Raw genomic sequence first — 19,935 nt, 5'->3', positions numbered from 1 at the left:
AGACTACCAAGCTTTAAAGTTATCTTTCGCATGAACAAATATGCAAGAACATCTGAAAAAAATCATGATTTGAGGCCATTATTTTATCGATTATTCTTTGTACTTACTACTTCATTCCTAACATAATGATTGTGTCATAGACCTACGGTAGTCAATACTTTTCTTTTCCTAATGATGTAGTGGTACGAAATATCCGAGTCACTTCGCAACACAAAAACAGACAGTTATAATTTTATGCAGAGAAGGGAAACACCTGAGCTGTTTAGTGTTTACCTGAGGATTATTTTGGAATCAGGTAATTAACCACTGAACCAATAACCAATTTCACATGCATAATTTTCTAATTATTTCTAATTCTAGTCTTATGCATAGATATGAAATTAGAAATGTAAAACATTTATTCTGTCTGATCAACAAGTAAACAACAAGTGTCATTTACATTGGTTTGTGTCTTTCTGTAAAACATTTGTCTGAACACCAGCTTGTATTTTTCTTTTAATTTTCATGGAGATTCTCAAGTCTTTATCTTTTTTGCAAACAAGAGAAATTGGTCACTTTGAATGTGTGTCTCTTCACAACCAAACACCTCACGGACAGACTGTAGTGTAGACTGATTAGGCTAATTGAACAGATTAAGCTTGAAGAAGAAAATAAGTCAAATCATTTTTTATTTTCTTCATACAGAATGTATTATTTCTAACTTAAAATATTGTTTTCAAACTAGCTAATAATTTTACATTGTGACAAGACTATCTTGACATTATTTATTCACGTGGACAAACATGAACAGTCTATTTTTAGCTTTTATAATCAGGATTTATTCATATTGATTCCTACGTTTTTCTACTTCAACACTCTTTCTTCAGACTCAAGAGTTAATGAATTCCTCGCTAAAAACACCAATTAATTAAACAATGAGCATGATTTAACTCTAAATCAATCCTTTGTTCACCTATATATTAATGTTAGGCTGTTAGTAATACATTACATTACAATTATTATATAATATCAGCTTAGTATTGTGGTGTGTCATCAGTCTGACCAAAGAAAAAAAAAATGATTTCTTTCCATTATTTTTATGAGAATTGGAATATCAGCCACAGAATAGTACTGTTAGTCTTAGAGCGTCTAATTTGCGTTGATAAAAATATAATTTTTTGTAACTTGACTTGAAAAGAAACACTTTGCTCTTCTATTAATTTCAACTAAAAAAAGTCTCAAATTTTGGCTGAAAATTGTTTAAATTTTTATCAAAACACGCAAAAACATTTGAAAAATAACAGTTGGCTACTGTTTTGAGGCTGTTATTCCAATTCTCATAAAAACGGCAATGGAAAATTGGGTGGTATTGTCAACAATAATTGCCATTAGGATCATCACGAAATCAAGAATGTCCTGAGACAAGCGTGAGCGTCATCACATCTCCGTAAACAGACAGCAATACAAATGAGATGCACCAAGCCTATAGATTTTTTTAGGAACCTGCGTTGGGAATACAATATTGTCGCATAAGTAGAAGTTTGAGTGCAACTGTTATAGAATTTGCAATTTTGTGGGACTTTTTCTCATATTTTCTTCACAATTTCCCGGCGTCCAAGTCCATTTTTGGTGGCAGTAAGATTGAAAATGGTGGCAGTCCAGTGTGACAGGGCTATGATAGGCCTACTATTTCCTATAAGGAAACTGCCGAGAAATTAATAATACCGGTACAACAATTGTTCACGAGAATGTTAAGTTCACTTCTCAGATATGTCACCATTCTGAATTTTTTGAAGCGCACGAAGGCACGCAGATAATTATGTGTTATAACTAGGATATGTATTGAAAAGAAAGGTGTGAATCAACTTAGCACCAGACAACATGGTGTGAATATTTACTAGTAACTATAGCTCATTTCCTGAATTATTTTCTTTTTATCTTAAATACTGTACTGGTATATTATTTTGTTCAGAGGAATTGACATTTCTGTGCTGCAAAATAGGAATTTGGAGCAAGTAAGTGGGTTTTTTTGTTTGTTTATTGTTTTACCTGTTTTTTTTCTTTCTATCTAGCTATTATATCTATTATCAATTCCATCTATTCCATCTATTCTCGAGAACCTGAAATTTTGTTTTAATATTTGTATTATCTTAATTTTAATAATTTACAGGGAAATGAATTCAAAAAATTCTTATCTGAGGAAGGGGACATCAGTGTTATGGTTTCGTCATGGATTAAGATTAAAAGATAATCCTGCTCTGTTAGCAGCTGTTAAATCGTGTAATGAATTCTATCCAGTGTTTATATTTGATGGAGAAGTTGCCGGTAAGAGAAGTACCTATTTAACATTATTGACAATGTTTCAATACAGTGATTGTTGTTTATTAGAATTTTTCATGCTTTTTCATTTACATGATGTCAAAAAAGAGATGTAAGCTTATATATGAGCATTTTACATATTTATACAATAGTGTACCGTATAACGTTCCGAAAATGTAGACATGAGAATAAGTTCTAGACCTATTTGTCCAACTTCAGTATGGAGGTAGGCTGAAATAGGTCAGTTGTCTGAAGATCCCACAGCATGAAACTCAGTAACAAGAGTTTTTTAAGGTTTCGTTTCTGTTTTAATACGTATAGACATATAAAGTGTTAGGGAATGTATAGGGCCATCATTAAAAACAATACACAGTATGTTGGTCTCTTGTGAACAACTGACTCACCTAGCCCTACCCCCTTCCTCTCCACTGTAAATTAAGTTGAAGTTTGGCAATGGTCCACAGCTTTTCATATATAAGAAAGCTTTTCTATATCTATTCAATTTAAAAGATGTTTTATTTAGAGTACCAGGTACCATTATAATTAAGTGTTTTTATTATTTGATTATAGGAACAAAGACTGCAGCCTATCCTAGAATGAAGTTTCTAGTAGAAAGTTTGAATGATTTAGATAGACAGTTTAGAGCATTAGGTGGAAGATTATATTGTTTCAGAGGAGATCCTGTTAAAATATTTACCAATCTATTTGTCGTAAGTGATATGTTTTTGACTGTTTAGTATTTCTGATGGTTGTTAAAGTTTATCCCTTGTCACTGACATTGGTAGTTTCCTCCAATTTTTATTTTTGCAAATTGAAAAAATGACAGTTGGTTAGTTTTCTTTCTACACGAGCTACCCACAAAATTACATTAGATATTTATAACCTAGTGACTGTGAATATTCAAATATTATCTTGATACACAGACATTTTGTAAATTTATACATGAATGTTTCAAGATAGCTGTTGATATTTTGATGAATCTTTCGATTATCTTTTTGTCATGTGAAGTTAAAAAAAAAAGCATTCACTTCTCAAAGCCAAGAAATATTGCCATAATTACAATGATTTTTTGTGATTGCCATAGGAATGGAATGTGTCCAAGTTGACCTTTGAAGTTGATCCAGAACCAATATGGCAAGAAAGAGATGATAAAGTAAAAGGATTATGTGAAAGACACAACGTAGATTGGGAAGAATTTCATAGTCATACATTATGGAACCCTAATGAGTAAGTGTTGAATCCTATCAAGATAAAGTGGTCCTGTTAGATTTTGGTGAGAATACTATTGGACAATTGGTCATTGACTTGATCGCGTGATAATACGAGGCATCATTAAGTGCTCTTTAAAGGGAATTTTTTCTAAATTTTTCATGTGTATCGGGTACACTGATCACATCAATTTGCACCATTGCAATTTTCAATCAGACGTCTGTTGTTCCTGCAATTCCAGTCAGTATAGTTGGCACTAGTGATGTCATAAAATTCTTACTTTTAGTGCAATTGCATGAGCCTCAGTCGTCTGACTGAAAATTGGAATGTTGCAAATTGTTGAAATAAGTGTACCTGATACTGATACACAATTTAGAAAACCTTTTTAAAATCCCCTTTAAGGCTACAATTTATGCGATTTTCATACATTTCTAGTGCTTCTGAAGACAATTTACATATATTTAAGACTCAACACCTGGTGTCTTGTCCCTTTAATCAGAGATCAGTGGTATAATTAGCAAACTCTTGCAACGTGTTCTACATTATGACTCATTTTTGCAGGATTATTGAAAATAATGGAGGTCACCCACCTTTAACATTTGATTTGTTTAAACAAGTCAGTGAATTGGTTGGTAGTCCAGCACGTCCAGAACCAGATGCTGATTTTACCCATGTTAATTTTGGCAGTAAATCTGATGATGATGATAATAAGTTTAAAATTCCATCATGTGAAGAATTAGGTAGGTGATGAATTCTCTATGGTGTCATAAAGTTGTTTTACTAAATTGTTTTCCTTGGGCCTTATTACCAACTTTTTAACTTAATAAGTTTGAAATGCAGATTGAAAGAAAGACAGTAATCTGATTGGATAAAGGTTCAGACACACGAATGGTCTTGGTCAGAAACTTTTGTTGACGATTAGAGTCATGTCTTGAGTTTCCCACGACTAGCATGGGCACATGAGGGGACAAAAATCTCTAGTCAGTTGTTTTCCACCTTGGCTATAATCACATACAGAGCATGCAATTGAAAGGAAAAGGAATCTGATTGGATGATGACAATAAAACTATCAGAGACAATTATCAAACTTGTTTAATATTATATATCCTGTCGGTGACACGCTAATCTTGTTCTGGAAGCACGGTCACGTATGCCAGACAAAAAATCCGACCAAGATCGCTCCAGTGCCTGCACCTTTATAAAACAAATTAAAACGTTATTGACTGGAACTCATCTTACGTTATGTTTTTGAGTTTTAGGCCCAAAAAAATAACAATAGTATAAACTTGTACAACACATTTAAGTTGAATTGTCTGAAAACCTGATAATAATCAGTTAAATTGAGCTCTATTAACTAGAAATACTTATATTTTAATGATTGTATACATTTAAAGTTTCATTTTTACTGATGAGGATCCACAAATAGTGGCTTAGAATATTTGAGAGTAATTTCTCTGTACTTGTAGGTGTTTATTGTGAGGATGAAAAACAGAAGAAACCTTACAATAATTATATTGGTGGTGAAACAAGAGGAAGAAAACTTCTAGATTCTAGAATGAAAGTTGAAAGTTTGGTAAGAACTAATGGTCACCCTTGACTCACATTTTTTAGAATTAAGTCTTTTAGGTTTTGTCGATATTCCAACCAATAATGCAGGTCCTAATGCAGGGTGGCGGAACTGAAAGACATTGTTTGGGTGACTATAAACTGAGGCTACAGGTTGTGCAAATTACAGATCCCTTGAAAGTGGGAGTTCGAAAAATAGTAGACTAATGCTGTTGTCGTTTCAAAATTTCCTTCATTACACACTGCAAGGCATTGCCCAAACTTATATTACATTTATTTTATAATCTTTATTAATGAAATCTATTTTAGGCTTTTGAATCAGGATACTGCATGCCTAACCAGTATAAACCAGATCTAACTGGTCCACCATTAAGTTTAAGTCCACATTTAAGATTTGGTACAGTGTCTGTTCGAGAGTTTTATTGGAAAATTCTAGATGCGTATGCTGAGGTCAGTACACTTTGAAATGTCACTTTTAGAATGTCTTCAAGGTAATGTCAAAGATAGTGATATAAATATTTAATTTACATGTACCAGCTGATAGAGCTCAATTTTATCCATCTGTATCACTTTTCAGAATTAGATTCAGATGTGTGTTTCTCCTGCAGTTTAATGTGGAAGTATAGTCTAAAGAGAACATTATGATTACTATAAAGTGATTATCACTTTGACCACCATTAAGGAAAGAAGACGTCAGTTAATATATTTTTTATATACTAATTATTACAGGTGTATCCCAATCAAGAAGCACCAGTATCTGTTATAGCTATGTTAATCTGGAGAGAATATTTCTATACTATGTCAGTAAATAATCTACATTTTAATACTATGAAAGATAACCCAGTCTGTCTCAATATTAAATGGTATAAAAATCAAGAACATTTAGACAGGTGGACTAATGTAAGTGCACTAAATGAAGAAAAATTAAGCAGAATTGACCAAATTGAGAATCTGAAAAATTGTGAAAGAGAGGGTTGAATACCTGGTAAAATTTCCCTTATTGCAAACTGCATGCCCTTGCCAAATCATTAGCCAAAGCATGAGCAGAAAAGTTTCAAAATTACCTTTAAGATTCTACAGAATTGCAGAATTTCTACCATATTGACTCTTTAATGTAGTTGAAATATATACCGGTACCAAGATCAGAGACTGCTGTTAGAATGCAATCAGAATATTCAGAAGAATTTTCCTCATTGCACAATGCATGGTATTGTTTATTGCATGACTCGTTTCTTTCATTACAGGGTAAAACAGGATTTCCATGGGTTGATGCATGTATGAATCAACTACGTTCTGAAGGTTGGTTACATCATGTTGGTAGACATATGGTATCATGTTTTATAACTAGAGGTGATTTGTGGCTCAGCTGGGAAGATGGTCTGAAGGTAATGATGTTTATGTCTTCATATTTATACTCCAGAGATCATTGGGAGCTCTGGTAGTTCAAGGTTCAAGGTTCAATACCTTCAGATTTTCAACCGTTTATCCTAAATCAATTATACAATTTGGAGTGTTTGACATGGAAAGGGTGTCTAGTCTTGCAAATGGGACAATAATCCAAGGCCTCATGTGCTACAAGCTGGGCAAGTTAAAGATCCTTTGACTGTTGGAAATAAAAAAAAGAATAGGCTTATGTCATTGTCTAAGCAAAATGTAAGTCTATACCTAAAACAAAATATTGTGGGCTTATTTTTAAGACGATTTGAAATCAATATTTGCTTATAATTTCATGTTGAGTTATATTCCTTTCTCAAAATTACGTCTTGATAATTATTTGATTGACAGGTTTTTGATAAACATTTGATTGATTTATTTACAGGTTTTTGATAAATATTTGATTGATTTATTGACAGTTTTTTGATAAACATTTGATTGATTTATTTACAGGTTTTTGATAAACATATGATTGATTTATTTACAGGTTTTTGATAAACATATGATTGATTTATTTACAGGTTTTTGATAAATATTTGATTGATTTATTGACAGGTTTTTGATAAACATTTGATTGATTTATTTACAGGTTTTTGATAAACATATGATTGATTTATTTACAGGTTTTTGATAAACATATGATTGATTTATTTACAGGTTTTTGATAAACATTTGATTGATTTATTGACAGGTTTTTGATAAGTATTTGATTGATGCTGATTGGTCTGTATGTGCTGGTAATTGGATGTGGGTTAGTAGTTCAGCCTTTGAGAAGATGTTACAATGTCCACAATGTTTCTCACCCAGTATGTATGGCCGCAGAATGGACCCTACAGGGGAGTATATAAGGTAAGTAATTGTGCAATCCGAATTTTTTTATTAATTTTTTTTGTAATTTTCTTCAAGTGGCTCCACCTTGCATCCATGATCTGATAACATTGTTATGTATCTCAGGTTGTTGATCATTTAATATTCAACCAATCAAATGCTCCTGTCAAAAATGGTTTCCTTACTATATGTGAGGTATTCTGGCACAGAACACAATTTAAAGAAGAATCTTGTCAGATCATGGATGACTTGTGTAGGAACCTTCAGAAAAACACAAAAATGAAACCTCCTGAAATGCATGTCATGTCACAAGACTACCAGAAATCTCATGGAATGAGGTGGCATTTTATGATTTGATGCATGCATGTCTATGTGTTTCTTTGAGTTATGTCCAGTTTTTGGGACTAATATTATTGTATTTTTGTGCTTTCAGACGATATGTACCAGAAATAGCTCGATTCCCACTTCATTTCTTGTTTGAACCATGGAAAGCACCTTTGAAGGTACAACAGAAAGCTGGTTGTATAATTGATAAAGATTATCCAGCTCCTATGGTGAATCATCAAGAGGTGTCCATCAGAAATCAGAAATTAATGGAGGAAGCTAAAACTCTCAGTCGTGACCAAGGTGGGGAACAAATTTTCATAGGTTTTTTGGATTCACACCCATGCACATTGTAGTTTGATATAATGTGGCATGTTTTTATTGTATAATTCATATTGTCCATCAATGCTTTTACATAGTCACAAATCAGAGACTTTGAGTTGCTCAGGACATGCCACTTGGACACTAGACTGGCTAACGGTACCTCAGTTTTTTAAGTACATGTATAAGAAATATAATTTCCTACTAGCTGTAGCAGTGTCTGTTACAGTGTTGGAATCTTTACATGACATCACATGATTGGTTATGTCACACAAATGGTGGTCGTAGGTTCTAATCTTGGTGACCTTGAATAAGTCAACTTTTTTCTCGACCCAGCTGTAGGTTCAGATTATCACCAAGTGGTGTGGCTAAGGACCACTTGTAGAAATGATCCTCAGTTGTTATCCTTGTAATAATGGTTGTATCTTCCCAATACCCATTCATGTGACTATCCATCTTGTATTTATGGTGTTCTCATATGAATGTTATCTGTTTTTCTCTTTACAGAAGCCAGTCATTGTTGTCCATCTAATAAAAAAGAAGTTCGAGACTTTGTATGGTTACCAGATCATACTCCAGCTGGTGGCCATTGTTCCGGTGATGGTTTATGTGAAGGTATAGAATGCCTGTAAAAAATGGTGGAGTATACTTGCCTACAAATTACAATATACATACATTAATAGAGGCCATATAATTAACAATCAACTAATTATTATCATTTGAAAATGAATATCAAAAGATATCATGAAATCTTTAAACAAATTGAATTTGTAGTTGACATTTGACTGTCATGACGTTGTTGTTGTTCTCAGTTACGATACATTTTGTTGTTGTTAATTTACATATTTATATTTATTGATAATGACGTTATAAACGTTGTTCTTCATATTGATCATGTTCTTCATATTGATCATGTTCTTCATATTGATCATGTTCTTAATATTGATATCACATTGATCACATTCTTCATGTTGATATCATATTGATCATGTTCTTCATATTGATATCATATTGATCATATTCTTAATATTGAAATCACATTGATCACATTCTTAATATTGAAATCATATTGATACCATATTGATCATGTTCTTCATATTGATACCATATTGATCATATTCTTAATATTGATATCACATTGATCACATTCTTCATGTTGATATCATATTGATCATGTTCCTCATATTGATATCATATTGATCATGTTCTTCATATTGATATCATATTGATCATGTTCTTCATATTGATATCATATTGATCATGTTCTTCATATTGATATCATATTGATAGTATTCATCATCTATGTCGCATTGATGATGTTTTCCATATTAATGATGGTGTTGTTTTTAACATTGATGTCAACTTGATGATGTTGTACATATTTATCATGATGTTGTTCTCTAAATTTATAATGATGTTGTTCTTCATATTGATGATATTTGAAATTCAAAATTGGTAGCTGTTAAAGAATTAGGTTTAATGTGTGGGCACAGTGGTTAATGTAGTGAATGGAATGAATAGGTTAGAATTTGAATACCTCTACAAACCATATGATTAAAACCAATGAACTACTGAGGTTGCATTTGATTTGAGAGTTTTAACAGGTTCCGCCTGTTCCAATTCTGCCCCCAATCGAATGATATGAAAGCATTGCATTCAAAATTTTCTCAACTATTTCCTTCTCCACCATTTGGAATTCTATCTGGACCTACTATTGTTTGAGCAAATGTGGAACTTGTTCTGAACTATTTTCCAACTTATTTTATTGAACGGTCGGTTGATTCCATAAATCCAGAATGTGCAGAACATACCAATCGAGCACTCCCCTAAGTATTGGTGCTTTGGTTAAAGTGCATATTCCAAGATGTGATTGTCTATTGCCATTATGTTAGAAGTGCCTTGATGCACCATTCTCAAAATATACAGACTTCACACTCAGCATAGATTCATTTTGGGCATTTCTGATTATGGAAATACGTAAATTAAGATACTGATATGAACAATTAAAAACATTCCTTTTTTTGGTGCTTTATATGGAATGCCCATTTTTCTCCAAAGTAAAAAAAAAAAGATATTAAGGAATTAAAATAACAGTAGAAAGTTAAAAACCAAGTCAAAAAGTGCCTTGTTTTGAAATTAACGAAAATCAAAACTATAAACACATTTGCCTTTTCCAAAAATTTAAAAAGATATTTTTAATGAATTTTAGTGGTTTTCATTCAGAAAGATTTTCTTAAGAAGTTTTTTCTAGTCACATGTTTTAATTAAGCATTATTTCCAAATAGATATAGATTTGTAGATGTGCAAATGTTTTAACAAATTGTTAAGAATAAGAATATTAGTTTGAATTTATAAAACTTTTATTGGCTCTGCACTCTGCGGGCTGTTTTTATTAATGCTTTTTTGACTGATTTTGAAAATTTTGTGGTAACATTTTTCATATTTATCTATAAGGTCACAAGTAATAAGCATTCCCTATTTGAGTGTCAATGATACCAACAAATCGAAAAAATCAAGGAAAATGAAATTTGTGTCTGTTATTAATAATAAGACATTCTTTATTTAGTTTTCTTTTAAACATTCCTTATTTTTATTGTTAGATTTTTGCTTTTTGTATGTCCACCAAAAGAAGTTTCATATTTTATAAGAATTTTCACATTTTTAAGAATCTCAAATTCAATTTTTTATATTTCTCTTGGTTTACCAACTTAAGAATTTTTTTGTGATAATTATCTATCTTGTGGCCTTGACTTTGCTATTCATTGCCCAAAATTCTATGAACTCGTGACTAGAAAATAGCAAATGATGGCCATAGATTGATGATTTTTTAACTGTTTTTTCCTCCATAATTCCATACACAGTATGTATCCCATCAATGTCAAGCTATTACGTACTTTGATGTGGCATTATTGTTCACAGATTTTATGTTGAGGCCTTTGATTGGCTGTATTCGTTAGCGTACTATCCAATCAAATCACTGCATTTACAAACTTGAATGAGACAAGAAAGGTGGCTAATAAGATACAAGACGTAGTTCGTAATTGCTCTTCATTGTGAAGATGTGTGTATCATGACAGTGACATTTTTTGCATTCAATTGATCCCAAAAAATTACAAATATCATATCAGATATTGTATATTCATTGATTATAAAGTCAGTGGATATTGAATTGGAAAAAGGTTTTCTTATTTTTGTAAGTATCAGGAACACTTATATAATCTATTTCCACCATTCAAATTTTCAAAGTCAGACGTCTGAGCAATTGCACTAAAAGTAAGCATTTTATGACATAATGCATAATTATTGAAATGATATAAGGATCTTGACTGAAATAGCAGGAACCACTGATGTCTGAAAATTGGAATGGCACAAATTGATGCTATTAGTGTCTCCGATACAAATACAAAATTTAGAAAGTCTCTTTACAATCTCTTTACATCAGTTTAAATTAAAGATGGATGTTTCAGAAGCATGGATTTTAGATGATTGAATGGTTGTTTTTGGGTGAAATAGACAGAGTTTATTAAGTGTTGTTGAATGGAAGAGTAGAGTAGTAATCTCTGATAAAAAGATGTTGTTATACTTATATATTGTTATTTTTATTTTGTGATATTTTAATATTTATTGTTATTGATGAAGTATAATATTTTAAGAATGTGGGAATGGCAGTAAGAACACTTGAATTTAATTTTGATTACTGGTAATTGCATGAGTTTATTACTGTAGCATTGTATTGTGTACATCAATGAAGATTCTAATCAAAAACACAAGCAGTCAACATTGTATTCAGGAAGTCTTCTATAGATTCCATGATGGTTTGTTTTTTTTTTTTACCTCAAATCAAAGTACAACATTCTTATTTATGTTTTGAACCCTCCTTATCTTCACAATGGTCAAGGTATAACAAACTTTGTCTTATACCTTGACTACAATAGCTATGATTCTTTTATCTCTGAATGCAGCAATTTGATTGGATTGCATACCTACAAATGCAGTCAATCAGAGCCCTCTAAAGACGGTCAATGTAATGGCTTATTATTAACAGACTTTCTGTCCAGGGCTTTGATTGGCTGTATTATCTTGCATTCAATCTAATTAAATCGCTGCATTTACAAACTTCTGTAATATAAGAAATATGGCTATTGTAGTCAAGGTATAAGATAAGCTTGGTAATACCTTGACCATGTGAAGATTTTCTGTGCACAGATTTCTCTTTGTAGAGTCTAGGTTTGCTATGTTGATCATGAAAATATTTATGTGCAGCTGAAGTGAAGTTTTGAGCTGGTTTACCAGAATAATTAATATGTTCTGTATGTTGTTATGTAAGTAATAAATTTAAGTAATGTTAAAGTGAAATTTTAACAGGAATTTTCTACTGAACCTAACCTCAGTCAGTCAAGCATACATAGTAAGGAATACAACAAATATATAGAGGACTTGGAAAATATCAGCTGAAGATTTTACAAGATGTTTTTAAAGTTATTTTGTACATAGAAATCATTTAATTCCTCAAAACTAAATTTTTGTGGTTTTATTCAAAAAAAAGATACCAGTGGACAGAAAAATAGAGGAATACTGGGATACAAGACAAGTAATAATAAAGTTTATAGCTATATAACTTTTATTCAGATCAATACAAAGGTGAATACCTTAATAATTCTAATAGGAAAGTCAAAATTAGATATCATTATTGTCACAGGAATCAAGTTTAATGAGTTAACAAAAACTATGAATTTTACCCCTACAAATAATATTGATTTCAAAATACATAGCTTATTCTTGAAATTGTAGAATACATTTTGTTGTTGAGGACCTTGAGATGTAGTATCTAATCCAAAGATAACTGTATTAAGATCAACTTGAAGTGTTAAATTTTCTAAAAATTTCCACAAACAATATATAATATAAAGACTCTTACCCAACCCGTATGAAATTCCCCAATGTTGTTGTTAAAATAGCAGCGGTCTCAACAAAATATATAAATATATACCAAGATGTTTTAGTGGTATAAAATTCCAATTATAAGTTGAGCAAATTGAACGCCAGACCAGAGCTAAAGAAACAAGATCAATGGTGGAATTCATTGGAACCAATAACTGTTTATATAGTCATTTAGATAACATCGGATACAGCTCGATTTCAAATGTGAAATCTGAAGATGTAGGACTCTCCTCACTTCAAGCGCCTAATTCAGATTCCAATGTGTAAATTATCTTGAATTTACAGTCATAATTACCTACATGAGAATATTTATAATGTTCCTGCAGTGATGACAACAAAAATACACCCTAATCCTTAGAATAAAGTGAGTTAACAAGAAAGCTATCAATCCAAATGTAATATACAATTATAGCACTAATAATACTAATACAATTCAAATATGTATATCATACCTATTATATATTATATACATTTTCTTTTAAAATCACATTTTATTTATACAGTGAAAACTCCGTAATCTAAAATATACCAAGATATAAATGTTTTGTTGCATCTTCTTTTTGGGGTTATTACACTTGCATCAATGATCTAAAGAAATTTTTCTTTAAAATAAGTTCAGTTAATTGTATCGTAACATTTGCTAACCAAAATAACTTCTTCACTAAAGGTTTGTGTGGGCCAGCTTATTTTTGACAAAAATTTCTTCCGTTTCAAATATTTTTTCAATAATATTTTTCTTGTAACTATATTCATTATATTTATTATAACAGAGAGTTTGCACCATACAAATAAAATGTTCAGGAATTTGCAAACATAAGACATATTTGGTCATTGTTTGGGACAAGAAAAAAAATCAGCAATCATCAACACAATAACTTCTAACCACAACAAAATATTTTGATAACTAACTGTACACCTAAAACTAGCCCACACTTGTTATATACTCTTTTTAAATCCATTTGGCAAAAATAAGTCATACTTGTAAAGATGTAATGATTGGAACAAACCCTTGTTTCTATGTTGAGAAACTTTGATATTTTCCCATTGGTTTGCCATGTTATTTTCGACAATCAGTTTTTTTAAAACCAAGCCAAAAAGGGTTATACTTGTCTAGGTTTGCTTTACTATCAGATAAAACTAATTTCTAACTGTACTTATTACTTTTCAAAATGAAATACTGACAACTGGTTCTCCTGCAATTTGTGTTTAATGATAGGGAAACTGGAAGTCAGTTTTAATTCTTAAAAGTGATATGGATAGAGAAAATTGAGCTCTTTTAGATGGCAAAGCAAATATACTGGTATTTAGACAAGTACCTTATATACATGTGCAGTGAAAAACTGAAAACTCATTTCCAGATACTGCCTGACATTCTAACAAACTCACAAACAATGACCAAGAATATAGCCTGTATAATTGTACCTAATATAATAAATAAACTATGTAGATGGAGCTAATATAGAGGGATCACAACCTCTGACTTTATAATTAGATGGTGGTTGATAGTAGATTTTATTATATAATTCTTCCAGTGGTAATTCTGGATCAGTTTTAGCTTGTTCTGCTGCCTCATCTACCAGCTTCCTGACTTCTTGATCTATTTTCTGTAAAAAATGAATGAATGAATGCATGAATGAATGAATGAATGAATATATAAATGAATGAATGAATGAATTAAAAGGAGGGGTTCTGTATTACAGTCAGTTAAATTGTTTGAAACTTAACAGGACAATACTTGGTAATGTTGAACATGGTGGTTGAGGGTTGTAATCTTGTTTGGTGTCTGTTAACCTTGTATTTAAGTCACCATTATTCCAGTTGACCAAGCTGAACATGGGTACAGACAATTTGGGAGATATCAATGCCAAGGGGTTTGGTCAATTTACGACTTAATGTAAATATAAAAAAAATGAAATATCATAAGATGACTTACTTTAATCTCTTCTGGTGTGGCCAAGTTTGAAGTCTGAATTCTCTCTTTAAATTTTGATATGGGATCTCTTCTTTCTCTTACCTCTTGGACTTCTTCTCTAGTACGATAGCTACAACATAAAATTTAACAAAACATTTCATTATGAAAAATTGCAAAAGATATCAAACTTTACTAAAGATAGTATGACTAATTCAAAGTCACCAGAATTCTGTATGTAACGGATGAATACAGAGCCCGCGACCATCATTTATTGTCCTAACCAAGCAGTCAGTCCTCAAAAAACAGGAGGTTCCTACCTAGTGCCAGGATCACTCATACTGTGACCACTGTATCTGTAAGTTGAAGCTTCTATTAATATAGGTCCATTCTTTAAGACAAAATCTCGAGCAAACTTAGTACATTCTCTTACAGCTAAAACATCCATACCATCTACCTACAAATTCAAAAATTTCATAATTTTCAATAAGGTCTTTTCTGTGCAAAACACTAGTTAACACCCTGAACACCTATCAACTATGAACAGATGAACAAAGTACTTTAAATGAAGAATGGAGTTTTACATCCCCCTTTTCTACACCTGGTTGGGCTTATAGAGATGGGCAACGTCATGTAGTGTGCAATGAGAAAATTGAGTCTACCCTTTTTTGATTTCCAACTGTTGATCTATCTTTGATCTTTAACGTGCTTAGCCTGTTTATTGTCCCATGTGAACCAAAACTTCATAATATAGTAATACCTTCTCAAACCCATGTCAACCATGAACACTTATCAATAAGACTGGATGATAAATACTTTAACCTACCTGAACACCTGGTATATAGTCACCTCTAGTATAATAAGTGGTACTAGCTGATGACCTATCTAAACTAGTCCCCATAGCATAACCATTATTCTCACACACAAATATACACGGTAAATTCCACAGTTTAGCCATGTTATAAGCCTCAAATAACTGTCCTTGATTAGCTGCACCATCACCATATAGAGTGATACAAATCTCATCTGCATTGGTGTATTTCTTAGCAAAGGCAATACCAGCACCTAATGGAACCTAAAAGAAACAATTATGAATTATGGAAAAAAAACTTCATTGAATCTTCCTCAAGTAATCTCTTCACACGGAAAACATACATGGTTCTATAGTCTATTTGTTGTCTAATGTGAACGTATAAAATTAATAACAACTAAGTTTTTACCTGAGCACCAACAATACCATTACCACCAAAGAAATTATCATTATACATATGCATAGAACCACCTTTACCTAGAGCACATCCTGATACTCTTCCTATAATATAATGAATATAATGAATGAGTTATTGCATTCTACATATTACTTAATATTACAAAAAACAGAAACTCTCAAGTAGGGTGCAATTATACTAGAGCAGAGGAAAAGCATAATTTCTTTAATTATCTACAGATCTTGAAAGTCATAAACTATGGATAACTGAGTACTTTCACTCAATAACACTCAATCAAACTCATCTCAATCATCTCTGAGATGACAAAAACCAAGTTCAAAATCTGAAGGTACTATCTCAACCTATAATGTAAAGATGATTATGTCATACTATAGAGCAAGCAACTCATAGAGATACTGAAAACTTCATAGAATAACTAGGTATAGACCTTATTCACGCCTCATTTTTGGGACATTGAAAGCGAAGTTCATAACGTAAATTACGTCTTCCATTGATAAGATGACAACGTCATATGAATAAATAGCCTATCTGATGTCATTAAACACTCTTTAACAGCGAGAAAATTGGCTTAAAACTGCCCTTTCTCGAAAATGTCTAACAGTAAAATTTATCTAAAAGTATCATCATGTAGCTTAATCAATTTTGATTTTAATGATGTAAAATATGATTAGTTTCGAGTGAGTGGGATTAGAGAAGCAGGCGATAATGCTGTCAACTTGGAGAATTTATGCAGTGACACAACGTTGCCTTTTTATTTTTTGCGTTATGAGTTCTGGATTCAATATGGCCGACGCGCGAATAAGGTCTATGGATATATTTTCCTGGAAACAGAAGAAAGAGAAAGCATAGACTATACCTGTAAGTTCAGCTAATACACCTAGAATAGATACCCCTCTAATATAGGACCAGCCATGTGCTCTGTAAGCTGTAATAACTGCATCTTCTTTTTTAATGGCTGCTTCCATGCCAACACATATAGCTTCCTAAAAGATAAAAGGTGCCAAATCTTTTCATATCTCTTTCACTTCTTGCAGGAAATTTCTTTTTGTTTCATGTTTTTACACATTCCACAATATGAATCACTAAACTTGAAAACAATGGTCCATTAAAATTGCAAGCTTGAGGCGTGGCTAACCAGGTTAATATGGGAAATGATAAGAATAAAATACAGCATGTCTAGTGACTGGAGTTTATAGACACAATCGAACTGCCTTTCAGATACTCCTCATTTGAAGCCAGTGATAAAACTCTGGATAAGCAATACAATTCCATTAATCAAAAATGTTGTCAAAACAACGGCAATATCGGGAGTAAAAGTTGTGCAGAAAAGAAATCTATAAATAAGTTCTTAGTTTGAGATATTTTTGTAAAGGAATTATGTTATTTATCATACATTTCTAGTACTTCTGAAGGCTTTTTACATATTATATATATATATTATATAATATAAGACTCAAATCAACACCCAAATTGGCAAACCTATCCCTTTAAATAAGCTTAAGTCTGCAGCTAAACATGCTTAAACAGAAAAGAAACAATTTCTTACCTGACCAGAATAAAGATGGCAGAAACCACGAATAATTTTAGATTTGTACAAATTGCCAGCTACAGTTTCCATACGCCTTATCATTTGCATTTCTCGATAGTATTTTAAGGCATCATCTCTAGATACTGTGACATTGGTTGAGGGTCCTTGATCCAGCTTGTGTAGTTTACATGGCTGAAAAACACAAGTTGAGAATTAAAGTATCATATCTAAAGTTACTGTACCTTATTCAGTTACAAATATTCCACTTTTACAGAATTAAACTTTATTTTCGGTTACTTTCAAGACTTTTCAGAATCAATATTATGTAAATCCATCAATTTTTCCAGCCATATCTGGCCTTCTGTTCATACTACATGAGCAAAGTGTGAAGTTACTTTCTTCTAACAAGTTAACGTTAGGGTTGGGCTTTATATTAGTAATATAGTAACATTATTTTGTTAATTTTATTTTTCAACTCTACACCAAATAGGAAATTCTTAATTCTTAACACATTGCTTTTCATGTTGTCAACAATATGAGTTATTTTTGGATAAGTGTCTCCATATGTTATAAATTTCTAGTAGGCTTATAATAAAAGAAATAGAACACAAACTACAAATAAAAATATTGTGGTAAATAAAACCATATGGTTCCTACTTGATTATCCATTTGACCAAATATTGTCCATTTTAAAAGACAAAGTCCATAAATAATAATACATTTTTATTCAAACAATGAAAATATCAAAAGCAGAATTTTTTCGAAAGAAGAATTTATTGGAGAAAAAATATGTAAAAAGATTTTCACAAAAAAAGCATTGATTGTCTTTTTTTTGTCCAGGACTATTTAAAGTAAAATGGTTTTTGTGTTACTTTCACTTACATATTATGTACCAAAGATCTACTCTCTGGCCACATTGAGTTCTAAATTGAATTTTTTCTCTCATGTCACAAATATTCAAAATATGATTTTCAAGTCCATACCAATTGTCTTAGAATGCCTTTGGGTCCATGAATATATAAGTTTTGAAAATTTTGCACTTGAAATGAACAGAATTCTCTCCAAGAAATTTCATGTGAAAATGACACATTTTGAACTGAAAATCTCCCTCTGTAAAATCATAGTTTCAAATAATTTTGTTTTCAATGGTTGGCATTTTCATCAACCCAAAGACAATCTGAGACTCTCAGCAATATTTGGAGATTAATATTTCAATTCATACAAAAATGATAGCCAATATGTGATTTAGAACTTGATGTGGCCAGAGAGTAGGGTCAGTGATGTAGGTAAGAGGGGCTAACATTGACAAGCGTCTAGTCATACGGATTGGACAATAAACTGTGATCCTGTGTGCTACAGGCTGTGTACGTTAAAGATCCCTTGATCCCTTTTATGTAAAAGTTGAAAAATGCAAAATCAATTTTATGTCTGCAAGAACCATGAGCTCAATGGATGGAAATATTTTCACTAATCAATCATTTTGAAATCTAAACTATTCTACTCACATTTGTCTCAAAGGATGCTTCAGAAGCTGTTGCATAATTATTAACTAATTGATAGGAAAAATTCAGCCACTGAAATAGAAAAAGGAACTGATTACAAACTAGTAAAAAATCTAACATTGCAGGAAAGGCCCTAGTTTGTGAAAAATTGTTCTTCATCCAGGTTGATCAAGTACTTAAAGATGGGCAGGTGTCCACAGTTTGACTTTGATGTTTGATTCTATGACATAAGGAGCATCAGTCATTAATACCACAACAAAAAATCTCCCCACTAATTGACATTGCCAAGTATATCCCTTCTAGCTCCAATGCACAGTCCACACCAAATTTACCGAGCTGGAACTTACTCCCACTGGAACCCAAATGTAGACTAGAAGTAAAATTATGAATTTGAAGGAATCAAGTTGCCAACCAACCCAGTTGAAACACAAACCCAAGGTCCAAGTTCTACAAATTGACTTAATATTGCAAATATCTCACAGAAATGGAATACTTACGCTTCGGTTTACTGGCCGAATACTCTTGAAACAAACTGACAGCATTCTGTCGGTGTTTCGAGTAGCAAAAGCAACCTTTCTGCTTTCTCCACGAAAATATAATGACCTTCACCTAAGACATTCGATTTCAGGGGAGATAAGTCAAGTTAAGACTAAAAGATGGGTAGTCCGAAACACTCTGTAGCCTTTGTATTTTAGAAATTTGACTTAATCCAAATTATAAATTATTTAGTTAAAGATAGGTTTTCTAGGCCAACTATTTAACAAATTGGTGTTTCTAGTGAATTATGTTCTTATTGCTTATAATCAAGAGTTTATCCAATCATAAATGTCCCTGTATCTACAGTCT

At 31.8% G+C, this 19,935-nt stretch overlaps 2 protein-coding genes across 2 annotated transcripts; one reads left to right on the top strand and one right to left on the bottom strand.

Annotated features, from left to right (window-relative positions):
• Nucleotides 1-2,153: 2,153 nt before the first annotated feature.
• On the top strand, nucleotides 2,154-8,612 carry LOTGIDRAFT_143281 (hypothetical protein; the record flags this gene model as incomplete). Its single annotated transcript, XM_009053021.1, has 11 exons — nucleotides 2,154-2,304; nucleotides 2,869-3,008; nucleotides 3,383-3,525; nucleotides 4,069-4,247; nucleotides 4,974-5,080; nucleotides 5,383-5,523; nucleotides 5,803-5,973; nucleotides 6,318-6,458; nucleotides 7,199-7,356; nucleotides 7,769-7,962; nucleotides 8,491-8,612. 11 exons carry the CDS (start codon nucleotides 2,154-2,156, stop codon nucleotides 8,610-8,612), a joined length of 1,647 nt encoding a protein of 548 aa, XP_009051269.1.
• A 5,277-nt stretch (nucleotides 8,613-13,889) lies between these two features.
• LOTGIDRAFT_201812 (hypothetical protein) lies at nucleotides 13,890-19,710 on the bottom strand. Its single transcript, XM_009053020.1, has 9 exons — nucleotides 19,587-19,710; nucleotides 19,093-19,161; nucleotides 17,606-17,779; nucleotides 16,916-17,042; nucleotides 16,051-16,142; nucleotides 15,657-15,905; nucleotides 15,151-15,287; nucleotides 14,855-14,963; nucleotides 13,890-14,525 (listed from the first exon to the last, which is right to left on the bottom strand). The coding sequence occupies exons 1-9, from the start codon at nucleotides 19,629-19,631 to the stop codon at nucleotides 14,361-14,363; spliced, it is 1,167 nt and encodes a 388-aa protein (XP_009051268.1). The 5' UTR covers nucleotides 19,632-19,710; the 3' UTR covers nucleotides 13,890-14,360.
• Nucleotides 19,711-19,935: the final 225 nt, after the last annotated feature.

This window comes from Lottia gigantea (assembly GCF_000327385.1).
Source record: "Lottia gigantea unplaced genomic scaffold LOTGIsca_196, whole genome shotgun sequence".
NCBI lineage: Eukaryota > Metazoa > Mollusca > Gastropoda > Lottiidae > Lottia > Lottia gigantea.
The sequence above is the reverse complement of the archived record's forward strand: the minus strand, read 5'-3'. Positions and strand labels throughout refer to the sequence as shown.